General features: G+C 46.9%; 1 protein-coding gene across 1 annotated transcript; it reads left to right on the top strand.

Annotated features, from left to right (window-relative positions):
- The first annotated feature begins 4524 nt into the window (after positions 1-4524).
- On the top strand, positions 4525-10030 carry TMEM106C (transmembrane protein 106C). The gene is made up of 8 exons (XM_006916846.3): positions 4525-4671; positions 5159-5373; positions 6450-6513; positions 7007-7166; positions 7261-7401; positions 7850-7899; positions 8351-8404; positions 9295-10030. The coding sequence occupies exons 2-8, from the start codon at positions 5187-5189 to the stop codon at positions 9389-9391; spliced, it is 753 nt and encodes a 250-aa protein (XP_006916908.1). The 5' UTR covers positions 4525-4671; positions 5159-5186; the 3' UTR covers positions 9392-10030.
- Positions 10031-10776: the final 746 nt, after the last annotated feature.

Raw genomic sequence — 10776 nt, 5'->3', positions numbered from 1 at the left:
CCCTGTACTTCTCTGTCCTTTGTTCCAAAGAGATAAGGGCCCTTCGGATTTCTTTGATTTCTGTGAGGGAGAAATATTTCTTAAAAGAATGCTTTAAGACAACCCCTTGAACTGTCTTTCATCCACGGCTCAAAGAGATAATATCAGGTATTCCTCAACTGCCACTGAAGAGAAAAGGGAAAACATAGGGACGGCAAAGAGAGATGGAGCCTGTGCCAGGTGGGACGGGACCTCTGATTGGGGGACTGCTGCCTGAGCTGTGGGAATTGAGACCCCCTCCCTGGCACTGCCAGGGGGTAGTGGCTGCACTGTGCACTGGGCATGCCCAACCCTGGGCACTAGTTCTGCCAGCCTGGGCAAAGATTCGTGGGCCTTGAGGTAGAAGTAATAACATTCAAATCGGAGGCCTGTGAGGCATTGGACAAGGAAGAGAAAGTGTGACAGGTGGGCTAAGTATGAGAGATGCTGCCTTTCCTTGTTTCCTGAGCTCTAAGAAGCAAGTCTCTGGGGCTCTTGAGTGACCTTGGGGAATGGAAGGCAGCCTCAATAACCAAGGAGATTAAATTCTCTGCCAGCTGGTCAGGACAGGGCTCTGAGTTGGATTTAGACTGGTTTCCATTTTTCAAAAACAGGACATCTTTTGTCTACCTGGGTTTGTGGAGGAAGATTCCTACCTCCGGAACACTGCATTGGCTGTTCCAGAATGCATCCTGAGCCAGGTAAATGTGAGCCAGGTAAATGTGAGCCAGGTAAATGTGAGCCCTACAATCGACTTCCTTTATGCCCCTCATGGAAAAAGCTGAGGAGACCACCTTGATTGACTCTGGTTTTAGCGGTCCTCTTTACCAGGTTGTGGTGGATTGTCAGTTCCTTGAACACACAAGCCCCAGCAACCCCACTGTGATTCCCCATCACAGGTGATTTCTCTGAGCAGAGCCCCCGCTTCCGACTGCTCTGGGAGTGGCACACTGGTGCAGCCCCTGCCTAGACCCCTTTTGTATATAAGCACCCTCTGTGCCACTCCTCTTCCTAGAACTGGTCTGAAAACTTTCTTCCCATGACCATTCTTCATAGGAAATAGCATACTAAAAAGAGACAGGAATTGAGAGCAGAAAACTCATGACTTTCCTACTAGAGCTGAGGCAATCTGCTTCGCTGGTGGTATCTCAGTGTAAAATGGAAATAAGAGCTGTTTCCCAGCAAAGGAAGTGCCAGGTAAGTGGCAAAATGCTTTACTGCTATAAGAGGTTCTTAAATGCAAGAGACCTCGTTTCCCCCTTCTCCCCTAAGACCTTCCTTTAGAGATCCAAACCTGGAACTTCAGAGTATGTGACTGTTTTCTCTCTTTATCTGGACAACACAAGGGCCAGAGCTTTGCATACTGAGATCTCTGATTCACATTAGACTAAACACAGAATCCATTACATAAAAAGGGTTGTGTGGCCCTTAATTCCACATGTATACCACGGTGAATGCAGCAACGGGGTTAAGACTTGGCTCTGCCCTAACTCTCCAAGTTCTAGCAAGTCACTCCATCTCTTTTGAAAGTATACTGAACAAGAAAACAGCAGATTTGTTTCTGGTCCTGATTCTTTCACTTACTGGGTGTCATTTAACCTCAGGCAAAGTTTTTCCCAACTGTGGAATAAAGGGGTCAAAATGAAGAACATGAAGAGAGCTTCCAACTCTGAGGCCTCAGTTTCCCTGCCAGTACAGAGGGAGGTTAACATAGTCCTGACAGCCCCCCCACCCCTGCATGGGAGGGGGCGTTGCAGAGCTGAGTAGAGCTAGCGTCTGACCTTACCTGCCCCTCGGAGTCTTTCAGAGAGCCCTTCGAGGCCTCTATTCCTCTCAGCCTGTGGGGCCCAGGGGACATAAGGTATATGGAGAAACTGAAGAGGCTAGGGGTGTAGGGATGCCCAGTTGGCCCTACTCTGTCCCAGCCCACCTGGAGAGCCCCAGTGAGCTCACGTCTGCAGTAACCTCGCTGCTCATAATCATGATGATGAGACAAACCTGGAAGCCAGGCACAGGTGAGAAGTGATGGCTGTCTGCTCAGGAATGTGCTGCCCAATTAAAACTGCCTCCCAGATGGCTCAGGAGGATGCTGGGACTACTTCCTCGGGCAGCACTGGCCAGCCTCCAGGCTGAGTCATCCTGCAAGCATTTCTTGAAGGCCTACTATGCGCCAGGCATCAAGTCAGGTGCTGGGGAGACAAGGAGGTATAAGAGCCACACTAGAGAGTACAGTCCATCTGTCCCAGACACACTTTCAAACACAGATTGTCAGAAAGCCCAAGGGTTCTGCTTGTTAAGCTCCCAGCCCCCTTTACCATCCTCACCAACCCAAACCCTGCCTTTTCCTCCCCACAAGCCCCAGCCCTTAGCTTCTTTCCCTTCTTTTCAAAGTATTCACAGCCCTCTGGCCTCTTCCTCTTAAGCTGGTATGAATCAGGCTGCTGCCTGCTCACCTTCTCTGCTTCTGGGACAGCCTGGACAACCCTCTGTAATGTCCATCTGTAGTACGGACATTAGGTTTATTGTACCCTGTCCCTGGCAGTGTTCCAGCAGAGGCCACAAAGTGAGGTGATACCCATGCGACTAAAGGATGGGCTCATTCCCCATTTTCCCCAGGTGAATTCCCTGCCAGAACTGAGTCCTCAGACAAGAACTTGAACTTGAGAGACAGATCTCAGACAGATAAGGGGCCTCCCCATCTCCAAGGGCATGTGCCCAAGGGCAGACTTTAGAAGAGGATAGAAGCCTAAGTGTGGTCTACACGGTGTGTGGTTAAAGCAGTCAGATTGCTTGCGTTAAAATCCAGGCTTTCCCCTTTACTAGCTCTGTATCTGTATCTTTTAAGATAGCATCCCACTGTGAGAGACAACCAAAACCCCACAGTTTTGAGGAGTTGTTATTTTCTCATGTAATGAGAAATCAGAAGATAGTTACCAGGGCCTGAATGTAGCTCCAAAGGTTATCAGAGTCCCAGGTTCCTTTTACCCTTCTACCCAGCCTTTCTTAGCATGAACTTTTTGCTTCATGGTCACAATATGGCTGCCCCACCTCCAACAAGTCCAAATTTTAAACAGGAAGTAGAAGGTCAAAGTACCAATTGAGTCTCAATTCCTTTTAACAAGCTTTCCTGGAAGTCCCACACAACCTCTGCTTATATCTCATTGGCTCGAATTGTCACATGGCAAGAAAGTCTGGGAAATACATTTTTATGTGAGCATATTGCCACCTCCAACAAAATCAGATTTAGATAAATAAGGAATATAAACTGGTATAGTGCTTGCAAGGAGAAAGGTGAAGACTAGATTTTAGGAAGGAAGTGTGGGCAGAAGTGGAAAAAGAGTTGCAATGGATCCTTGTTGGTTCTAACAAAGGTTTCTTGCTTGACCAAACTTTAGTCAGGCTCCTGAACCTTCTCCTAGGCCCCTCTGTATACTTTTTATAAAATCCAGTTTTAGCAAGAACACTGCTAAGTCAGCTTAGCAAGAACCCCCAACCCTCAATATCTGATCACCCTCAAATCTGATAGGTTCTTCATCCTCCACTATCCCCCAAGTGATATCTGATCACTTTGGCCTGTCTTCAGCAAAAATTCTGTTAGGTCGGTTTAGCCAGAATTCCCCTTATTCCTAATGTTTTCTCTTAGTAATTTTCCATCTGACCCTTACTCTGCCCTGTTTCTATAAATTCCTACTTGCCCATGTTATATTCAGAGCTGGGCCCAATCTCTCTCTCCCACTGCAAAACCCCACTGCAGCAGTCCCTACCCCTATCACCATGGCCCTCTTGAATAAGGTTTGCCTTTCTGTCTTCAACTGTCATTCAATATTTTTTTTCTTTAGCACTTCTTACTCTAAAAACTCATGGGGATGCTCATGACCAGCAGTTAGGCAGGTGGCTAGACAGATTCTGGAGCATCAGCCTTCCCCACAGGAGAATAAGGAAAGAGACGGAGGGGGCAGAGACCTCACTCTCCATTGCCAAGCAGGCCCCTCATTCACTCAGTTCAGAATCTCTCCTCTCCCCCAGCATCATTTTTAGTGATTTCACCTGCTTAATGTTCACCCCCACTTCCTTCCGCTGCGGGCTAAGCTCAACGTGGCAGTACCCACAGAGAAACGCACCCTTTAAAATGTCATCTAATCCTTTACGTGCTTGCCTTTTGTGTGGTGTGGCGGGCTGGGGAAGGGGAGATCCTAAAGCAGGATGAAGGCGGGTTCAGTGTCTTCTGCATCTTTGTATTTTCAGCGTCTACACAGCCCCTGTGCTCAAAGAATAGATGACAATGGTTTTGGCCGCCAGGGGCTTCTTCCTCCTCCCGCCGCAGAGAAACATTCTGCTCAGGAAGCCTCACTCGAGCCTTTCCCAGCATTTCTGGGGAATGGCTGGGCATCACCCTCTCTCCAAGTCCACCCTCCCTAGGCCGCGTAGGCGCGGCTTTCCCTCGCACTCTGCCGCCCTCTAGCGGCGCCGACTGCTGGGCCCCCCAAAGAGCGCAAGCGCGTGCGCACGCGGCCGTCTCTGGCTCGCTTGCCATTCGGCGCGTGCGCATCGAGTGTGTGCAGCTCTGACGACCCGACAGGTAAACAAGCTGAAGCCGGCGGGTGGCTTGAGGAACGGTCCGGAAAGGAGCTGCTGGGAGTTCGCGCCTTGCAGGTAGGTCCGTCGATTCCGGCTTTTGCTTCTGACTCTGGTGGGCTCGCAGCGTCCCATTTTTGTCAGGGGGCGTGACCTGAATCTGCCTCCCCGGCCCGGGAGTCGGGGTGGGAGGGTCTTTAAGGCCTGTTATTAATTTGGTGTGTGTTATTTGTTCAGGAAGCTTTTCTTGAGGAGGGCGCAGAGTTTGCAAATAGTGGACGGGAAGGGCGAGATGGGACCAGGTGGGAGCTGGGGTGCCCGAGTCCCAGGGCTGTTAGGAGCTGGGCAGGTTGGCGGAAGCGGACTCCGTTCCTCCGGCTGTATGGGAGGTGGGGGGAGCAGTGCTACAAAATGAAGACCTGGTAGAAATTGTGTAGGTGTTTAAGATCACACTCAGGATGGCAATTTGGTCGTTTTTGTGTTTTCACTTTTCTCACTGATACCATTTCTTCTCTCCTGGCGCAGTGTGGCCACTAACATGCACTAACTTGGCTCTGCATTCTAGGACATGACACTGGTGGCACATCCCGGCCATGGGATCCCAGCATTCCACCTCTGCTCATCTCTCTTCCTACAAGCGGAAGAAAGAAGATGACAGGGAGGATTTGCTGGATGAACGGGAGCAGGAGGAAGCCATTGCCCAATTCCCATATGTGGAGTTCACTGGGCGGGACAGCATCACTTGTCTCACATGCCAAGGGACAGGCTACATTCCAACAGGTGAGAATCTTTGATCATGGCAAGGATGATTCCCCAATAAGAATCCCGCGATACCCACAGAGCTTCTCCTGTCTCCCATATAGAGCTTTTATTCTAGTCAGTAATATCAATTATAAACCGTGCCCTGAACAGGAGCCAGCACAGCTGACTTGATAAACTTGGGCAGGTCTCACAACTTCTCTTGGTTTCCTTATATTTGAAAGCCTTTCTTTTCCTCACTTTTACTTTTGTTCTATGTTTCCTTGGTTTTGAACATTTGGTTTTGTTAAAGAACAAAAATTCAGTCTACTACATTTGAAGATCTAATTGACTCTAGACTGATTAAGATTATATTCCTGGAGAAACTGCAGTTAGGTCAAGTATTAAGCCTAGATTCACTGTCATGGGCTTTGGCACAAGTGACTCCATTTGAAACCTGTGGTTTCCTCCTTAACAGTTTGCTGTACATTGTGGGATTTGTTGACAGGTACGTTTCTTTATTGGTCTCACTCATAAGGCCTGGCTTGGCTTTGCTTGGCAGTGAGTGAACCGGAGGATCAGGGTAAAGACAACTTGGAAGCTTCTGTTCAAGGAAGCAGATCGTGACTCATTAACCTAAGGTCTGAAAAATATGTCAAGTAGGGAGGAAAAACAAATCCTCAGGAGTGGAGCCTAGATTAGATGCAGGATTGTCTATCACGAAGTCGACCCTCAGAAAGTTGTAACAGTTTAAATAGTCACAAAGGTTTAGAGCTAGTGATAACTATTCACTCTGAAGCCTTCATATTAGAAATGAGAAGACAGTGTCCTAGAGAGGTAATGACTTCCCCGAGTTCATGCAGGAAAGCCAGAACAAGATCCTAGATTTCTCAACTTCCATATCACTGCCCTGGCAGCACTGGTAGATGTTTTGTAATTTGTGGTACTCTCTAGATTTACTTGTTTTTTGCTCATTAGACCCAAAATATGAAACTAGTATCTTAGAAATGTCTAATTCCAGACTAGTATATGTTGTGGCAGGCTGATGTGTGATGTGAAGGAAAGTACTGCCAACACATGGGACTTATTTTACCAAATTATTGTTTGGTCTTTTCTAGAGCAAGTAAATGAGTTGGTGGCTTTGATCCCACACAGCGATCAGAGATTGCGCCCTCAGAGAACGTGAGTTACTTGTCTTTCTCCTGTTAATACCCGCTTCTATCCCTAGTCTCTTTTTATATGTATGAATGCCAGTTAACTTTCTGAAAACTTATCTGTTCTTATAAATTCCTCTATTTCCTTTAATACTGTTTGCTCCAGCAAAATGCACTGCCCCCGTCACCATCTGGGGTAGGAAACGTGAAGCTAAAAACATTCTCAGGGCCAAGTGAAGGAACTGAATTAGAAGGAATTGGAGAAGAGGGGTGTCTTGGGAAGTTAGGAAATATTTCTGTCCACACAGCTCCTCTGTTCAGCTTCTCTTCCCAGATTGCAAACAGCATTCTGATGGATTTAAAAAGCTTCTCCCACTCCACTCATTCTTGCCTGGTTTGTGGTTCCTAGCCCTTTTTACTTTCTTGTCCCTCCCACCTCATTCCAGGTTTTGCATTTAATCTTAAGCAATAGACCTTGATATCTGACTGCCTAAGTCGGTCACATGTTGTGTCATTTGCAGTAAGCAGTATGTCCTCCTGTCTGTTCTGCTCTGTCTCCTGGCATCTGGTTTGGTGGTTTTCTTCCTGTTTCCACATTCAGTCCTTGTGGATGATGGTGGCATCAGAGTGGTGAAAGTCACATTTAATAAGCAGGACTCCCTTGTAATTCTCGCCATCAAGGTAAGACTTAGGCCCTCCCTTCTGGGTTGTGCACCTGCAAGTCTTGGACCCAGGACACTTACACTCGTTTCCTTCCTTGCCCTAACGGATGCAGGCCACCCTGAAAATCAGGAACTCCAACTTCTACCCTGTGGCAGTGACCAGCCTGTCCAGCCAGGTTCAGTACATGAACACAGTGGTTGGGTCGTATACGACAGCTAACGTCTCCCTCATTCCACCCCGGAGCGAGCAGCTGGTATGCTGTTCTTTTGGGATCCTTGCCCCACAGGCCTGAGAGAAGAGAGGGTGTAGGAAAATGCCATAGCCACATTGCTTTCCTTTTCCTCTCCTTTCCGCTTGTAGGAACTGGTTGATGAAAAAGAGCTGATGGGTTCTGTAATTATGAAAAATTAAGGAAAATATCAGCTAGCATTTAAGTATTAGGGGAGCAAAAGAATTTGTAAAAGAAAGCAATTTGCTACAAATCAAGAAGAGGCAGAATGATAGTCTGAGGTCCACTGGCCTCTCAAAAGAGAAGCAGTCGGAAGCATTTGTTAGAGGCTCATAGTCTGTATGAGGGACGATCTTGGGGGGATATTTTGTATGTGATGGAAAGACGCTCCCATGTCTTTAGACATTAATAATGGCATTGTTCTGTGTCAGTACTGCTTGGACAGAGACTGACTCTGGTGTCTTCTTTTCAGGTGAATTTTATGGAGCAGGCCGAGATGGGAGGACCATTTTCCTATGTGTAGTAAGGATGGTGTTCTCTCTTTGTGTGCTCTCTACTAGATAAAAGGAATGCAGAGTTATACTCAGTAAACTGGGGCTGGTCCTGCCTTTGACCTGTAGGTTCGCTAGCCTTGGCCATCTTGAGGTTTATTTGGAGGACGTGTTTTTTGATATTTGACCAAAGTGCTACAGTTTTTAAAAGAGAACATTAAGCCACTAGAAACAGTTCCAAGCCTCAGCATTTATATGATGGGTTTGAAAAAACAAAAAGTATCATGATGTGAGAGGAGAAAGGACATTGCAGGGACTCTGAACTGGTGAGCCATGGCCGCGCTGAGGTCAGGAGGGTGGGTGTGGGGAAGGGGAGGCGCCCCAAACAGGGCCGACTGCACCTCAGTTTAACAGTTTTTGGCACTCTGCTGATTCTCCTTTTTTGAGCCAAACTGACCATTTCCATATTTGCTCTTCGGTAGCTTCCTCTGCACATTGCCCGATATCCAGGTTCACAACATAGTGATCTTCATGAGGTACGTCACGTTCCCTGTTCCATGGCCTTTGTTTTTGAGCATGGACCGTCAGGCTGTGCCAGCTCACCACCTGTGCTTGGGAGATCCTGTGTGACCCACAGGCAGAGGTGCCCAGCCAAAGAGGGGACACCCCGATGCCTTACAGGCACAGATACAGTGAACTCTTGGTGTCCTCCAGATGCACTGTCCAAAGCCCCTTCACAAATCACCAGACTCACAGTGAACAGTTAGACATATATATAATTTTCTTTATGAAATGGTGTCTAGTTTTGTGATCCCTTTAGAATCCTAATGAGACTAGTAAAGAACAGAAAAGGCTTCTCAATGTGTAAAGTACTGGACATTTAGACAAACTTACTCTCTAGTCACACACATTACCACATGTCACGGACCTTTGGGGGTATTCCTTGAACCAGGACTGTTAAATGTGCAGGTCTGCTGCAGACATTCGAAATAAGTGTGTTTAGAGCAAGGTTTCCCAGCTTCAGCACTATTGACATTTTGGGCCAGACAGTTATTTGTTGTAGGGGGCTGTCCTGTGCATTGTAGGATGTTTAACAGTATCCCTGGCCTCTACCCACTAGATGCCAGTAATACTCACCACCTCCTCCCCGCTCGGTCGTAACAACCCAGAATGTCTCCAGACATTGCCCAAGTCTCCTGTGGGGAAAAAAATCATCCCCATTTGAGAACCACTTCTTTAGAACGTCATCTCATAGCACAGCATCTTTGTGGATATAGAAAGATCCTCTGGCCTCTTGGTTATGTAACCATGAAGATATTCTTCTGGGACCCATGGATATTGTTGCCTGAGCTTGCAAGAAATTATGTGGACAGTTTTTCTTATTTCATCTCAAAAACAGAAATAATTCTTGGTTTCTTTTTCCTAGAACTTCAGTGAAGATTTCATACATTGGCCATGTGACTCAGAGCTCCTTGGAGACACATCACTATGTGGATTGTGGAGCAAATTCCACAGCTGTTTAGAAACTTCTCTTGATTCTTCCATGACAGCAGCTGTCAGAAGAGACACAGCATCTGTTCCCAGGAATTCCATACCTGCCCCAGGTGGTAGAAGTAGAGAAGAAACTGGTTCTCTTAATCCCCGCAAACTTCCTCCTGCCACTTGGGAGGAAAACTCCTTTCTGTGGCACCATTTATGTTTCTTCAAACAGCAGAATCACTGCCCAATGCCCAGCCTATGCCCAGCAAATAGTAGGCACTCAAAGGTTTGAAGAATTTAATTCAGATCTTTTCAGCTGTTTTGGAGCATTATAAATTGAAAGCATACCATGGTTTGAGGTTGTCAAACCATAGAGCAAGCGACTTAAAGATAGAACTATTAGTGGAGCTGCACAGCTATTACCAGGGCCTCATCTGCACAGAAGAGGCAGCAGAGAGAGAACATTCAAACACATAGAAGAAAGCACAGACTATTCAATACGTGAAAATTTTTCATCTGCTCCTAAATGCCTAGGAACTTTTTTTAAAAACAAAACTGTTTTTCCTGTATAAAGTTATAATTGTTTTTACCAAGAGTCTGTGTGAGGCTTGATTTACCCTTCATCCGTTGGCTAGAACATGGATTAGGGATTTGATAGAATAATAAACCCTGCTTTTAATTCATATGTGTCTCCTTTGCTTGCCCGGAGGTCTTAGTAGGCACCCGTGGGGGACCATAGGATAGTTGCCTGAGGTCAGCACAGGGTGGGAAGGGAAGAGAAAGAGCACTGATTGTACTGTTCCCAGAAGCTCCTGTCACAGAAAGCAACCTCACTTTTCACCATCTGCCTCCGATGGTGACAGGCTGCCCCATTGCTCTTCCAGAACAGAGCGTTTAATGCCCCCTGGAGGTTGGAAGAGGTAGAGCCAGGGGCGCCTGAGGAGTGAGAAGCTGCTTCCTGAGGATTAACTTACCCCAACCAACTGGCTGTAGCGCTGATTAAGAGGGCCTGGTTTGACGTTGAAAGTTGCTTCAAATGTCTCCACGCTCTCAGTCACCAAAAAGCAGGCTACAGCCCCGCAATGGCAGAGAATCTAATTGAGAAGCTTGAGTAGTCGGGTTTCAGAACTTGGCTGAGGTAGCCTTGGGAAACCCTAACAGCAACAGATGGGAGTGGGGGGTCTATAGTAGTCATTCCCATAGCTCAATCTTAAATATTAATAATTTTGACACTGAATCTTTATTGAAGTCTAAATTTCATGACTCATTTGGCTGATACTGACCATGATTGAGTAACCTAAAAGCTGAGGGCTAAAAGCTGAGTTTCAGCGTTGCACTGGGTCCTTTAATGCTCTGTAGGAACAGGATAGTGATGACTGTATATTGATAATGGAACGCGACTTGTATAGAAGCAAAGGTACACCATTTC

Source organism: Pteropus alecto, unplaced genomic scaffold (assembly GCF_000325575.1).
Source record: "Pteropus alecto unplaced genomic scaffold, ASM32557v1 scaffold196, whole genome shotgun sequence".
In the NCBI taxonomy this organism is placed as follows: Eukaryota; Metazoa; Chordata; class Mammalia; order Chiroptera; family Pteropodidae; genus Pteropus; species Pteropus alecto.
Note: the sequence above shows the minus strand (reverse complement) of the source record. Positions and strands in the feature narration are given on the sequence as shown.

What these genes read in the sequence shown, in the direction of transcription:
- TMEM106C (XM_006916846.3), top strand. Translation starts at nt 5,187, where the DNA reads ATGGGATCCCAGCATTCCACCTCTGCTCATCTCTCTTCCTACAAGCGG. An exon ending in GACAGGCTACATTCCAACAG is followed by an intron (nt 5,374 to 6,449) that starts GTGAGAATCTTT and finishes GGTCTTTTCTAG; the next exon opens with AGCAAGTAAATGAGTTGGTG. An exon ending in CACCCCGGAGCGAGCAGCTG is followed by an intron (nt 7,402 to 7,849) that starts GTATGCTGTTCT and finishes TCTTCTTTTCAG; the next exon opens with GTGAATTTTATGGAGCAGGC.